The sequence below is a fragment of the Numenius arquata genome, chromosome 6, assembly GCF_964106895.1.
Source record: "Numenius arquata chromosome 6, bNumArq3.hap1.1, whole genome shotgun sequence".
Lineage (NCBI taxonomy): Eukaryota > Metazoa > Chordata > Aves > Charadriiformes > Scolopacidae > Numenius > Numenius arquata.
In genome coordinates this window covers 35,312,296-35,315,961 of record NC_133581.1, presented here as the reverse complement: position 1 = coordinate 35,315,961, position 3,666 = coordinate 35,312,296, and the positions used below count along the sequence as shown (strand labels likewise).

At 38.6% G+C, this 3,666-nt stretch overlaps 1 protein-coding gene across 1 annotated transcript in view; it reads left to right on the top strand.

Annotated features, from left to right (window-relative positions):
* The first annotated feature begins 1,087 nt into the window (after positions 1-1,087).
* Positions 1,088-3,666, top strand: part of SLC1A2 (solute carrier family 1 member 2) — a 31,102-nt gene continuing 28,523 nt past the window's right edge. The window contains 2 exon segments of the mRNA XM_074148816.1: positions 1,088-1,223; positions 2,972-3,375. Of these exon segments, the coding sequence (XP_074004917.1) occupies positions 1,094-1,223; positions 2,972-3,375 (534 nt within the window). The 5' untranslated portion in view covers positions 1,088-1,093.

Here is a 3,666-nt window from a genome sequence, read left to right as displayed (position 1 = left end):
TTCCCTGGAAATGGTTTAGTACTGAGAACATTGAAACTTTATATGTCTCTTCAGACTTGTTTTAGGTCTATAGACCTCAGTCTACTGTTGTAGAGGAAGATTTGGTTTCCTTTTTCTAACATCTTGCCCTAATCTGGCAAGTTCTCAAAAATACATTTTCTTGATAATAAAAAAATTGTTCTTTACCCATTTCTCATATTTAAGCAGACAGCCTTAACTTTTAGGGAAACTATGTTTTATTTGTAGTTGTATTTTTAGTATTTTTTTTGAGTACGTTTTAATAGGGAGTCTATTGCTAATGGTTTCTCAGGCATTGAGGAAGTTAGAGGCATGGCTTTCGAAGTCCTGCGCTCATGTGCATATCACTTACCCAAATATAAACTAGAGTTAGTAAAAAAACTTTTTCCTCTAAACACTGCCAATTCAATGAAACCAAAGATTTTCTTGGGGAATGCATAGTTTTCTGACTAATTGTCAGTGGCAGTTGTTCAAGTCTCATTAGAACCAAATTGAAAAAGATTGTTTTGACTGCAGAATTCTGATTATATTACAATAAAATGTTAATGTTAAAATGAAACATTTTGGGAAGATTAGGCAAAATATTCTGGAATGCTTATTTTGCAAATAAATCCTCATTTTAAAACTTTTTTCCTGAATTGGAATTAAATAAGGTATTAAAATCTTCATTTTCGTGATAATGGAAACTTTGTTCTTCAGGCATCTCTCCTACTTAAGTAGACAGCCATGATCTTTGGGGAAACTGAATTTTACAGCTCAAGACCAATAGCTTAGTCCATGAAACAAATTGGGATGATGTGTCCAGCGACTTCATTCTGGTTATGTTTCCACCGCTTGAGAGATAACTACCAAAAATACTTTAAAGGCAACACCTTTAGAAAAAGAAACTATTGGCATTTCAGAAACTTCCTCAGAGCAGCAAATACACAGTGCTTGTGAAATGTGGGAAGCACTGGAATATGCATCAGATTCCCCAGTTATATATGATGGAAGTAATCCAGACTTTCCTCTCACTTTTGGCATCCTGTGCTATAACTGTTACTTCTTTTTAATTTTTCATTCTAGTGCCAACAATATGCCTAAGCAAGTAGAAGTGCGGATGCATGAAAGTCATTTAAGTCCAGTGGAGCACAGATCCAGGAACATATGTGTGCAGTTCTGCCAGTCGCTCCACAGGAATCTGCTCTTGACTCTCACTGTGTTCGGTAAGGTATATCTGCTGGTCTCAACGTTCTGTCTTTATCTGTATCTGTTCATATGGTACCACAGACCCTGCGTGTGGTCATCAGCTATTCCAGTGGCACAGGCAGAAGGTACATAGGGTGCCCGTAGGCATTGTCGCCGTAGCTCAGGCGTGCAGGGTGTTGCTGACACAGCACAGAGCAGATCCACACCACGGAGACACATTCTGTGTCTGCTTTTGAATGGAGCGTAATCGAAGTCCCAAGGCCAGTCAGATCGATGTCATTCAGTAGAACGAAATACACTACATATTTTTTCCTCTCCGTTATTTGAAATAGAGATAAAAGCTCTTCAAAATTTCTTTTGCTTCATCTTTTATCTCTCGGTTTACGCTCCACTGTTTTTAAAGTTTATGCCCCTCTCTGTAGCTGTAAGCCAGCGCTCCGTGATCTCATCCTGAATATTGCCTCTGGCTTTAGCAGCTTCCAAATATGGAACAGTTTGACATTTTATTGTGGTTCACTGGCTCTTTGCCTGTTTCTTTTTCACTCAAAGCCTAACAGCCAAATGCAACAAATTCATAGACACACTCTATTTTATTATTGTTTGAAAGACCAGCTGCAGCTGGTCTTGAGCTGCAAATCTCACATCCATATTTTTCAGCCTTCAAAACCCATCCTGCTGAAGTGTTTAGTTAGTATTTGCTTTGAATCATCTTTAGAAGGTGCCTGATGCAGTTCCAGGAAAAGTTTTAAATACGCATATATTTTCCGTTGTATCAAACTGATACTTCGAAGAGCTATAGATGCTGCAAATCACAACTCGGGCCTTGCTGTCAAGTTTTATTACATTTGAGACCTGGGCTTGGGATCAGAAAAACAAAGGTATCCTGGACGTAAACATAAAATATCCATTCACAAAGACCATGCTATGAAAGTAAACATGGCCTGTTTTTCCCTTAACAGCCTCAATCCTGAGAGAGGGGTTTAGGTGTTATGACTGTACAAATCTAAATAAGTGATGAAGGGATTGGTTGTGATTTGAGAACATTAGCACAAAGAAAAGGATGCAGACCATGAAAGGGAAGGAGTAATAAATGAGTAGTAAGAAGCAAGTTTTCTTCAATGGTAGGTGCGATATTTCTGGTCAGGCAGTCCCTTTCAAAACCCCAAAAGAAAACTTGACTCTGTTTTCCTCACAAGACTATTCTGTCTTTCCTGCAGGGTTTTTCTTAGGCTGTAAAATAGTTACTTGTGCTGACCTTGTTCTCAAGGGGTACCATTCTTATGCTGAGAGCTAGCTATCATGCTCTGAAGACCTGGGCCCTAACCCTGGCTCTTCTGTCAGTTCTGTATGGCCTTATATAAATCAACTCACCTCTTAGTGTCTTAAATTTGCCAGCTGTAGAACAATGATATGAATTATATTTGACTATCCCCCAATGTATTGCAAGGCCTATATGGTATTAGTAAACCTCAATAACATTGTGGTTTGCAGCAAGTTTGTATTTGCAGAAAGGGAATAGCACATTAGATGTAAGCTCAGCTGTCAGAAGATTCTCTGTCCGGACCACTTCTCTGTAATCATGAGGTACATGGTAAGCATGTTACAGCCTTGTATTAATCAGAAGGTTAAGCCTTCCAAGAGTCTGTCTCTGTACCAAAAATCAGCTGCTTTGTGCAACTGTTTTTCTTCTAGACTGTTCTTCTGTGTAATCAATGTACAATCAGGTATATTTATGTTACCTTGTTCTCTTTTATTCTTCTTCCAGGTGTCATCCTGGGTGCACTGTGTGGGGGTCTTCTTCGTCTAGCAACACCTATTGACCCTGACATCATCATGTTAATAGCCTTCCCAGGAGATATACTTATGAGGATGCTAAAAATGCTGATCCTCCCTTTAATTATCTCCAGTTTAATCACAGGTAAGATCTATTAGCCATAAATACTTTAAGGTGCTTGCTACAGATATCACCTGGTTTACTTTTTGTGACGTAGGAAGAATAATAGTGTGATTCTGTCAGTGATTTTGCAGTTGCAGTGTGTATTTCAGAGTTAATTTCTGAGTATCTTCATTGGCTTTGATGCATAGATGCTCCAGGGAATTTATTTTCAAACACGTGCACATATACAACTTCTTGAACATCAGAAATTTCTTAATATGCTATCTTATCTAATTCCTGGATTGGATCTTGCAAATAAGATGGCATGACATTAGCGAGCCTAGCTTTCATAAAGCTGTGGTGTCAGCTTTAAGACAGCTTAACTGACTATGACCAGTTTGCAGTAATCAAGGGCAAAAGATGGTATGATATCTTCTCTATTTTTCAATGCCTCCCTATGTTTAGATGGAATCTTAAATGGTTTCCTTCAAATTAGTAGCAGCAGGCATTGCTCACATAAGAACAGGAGACAGAAGCTTCAGTAATCTCTCTAGTGGTGAGCATATCACAAGGACAAAAGTAGG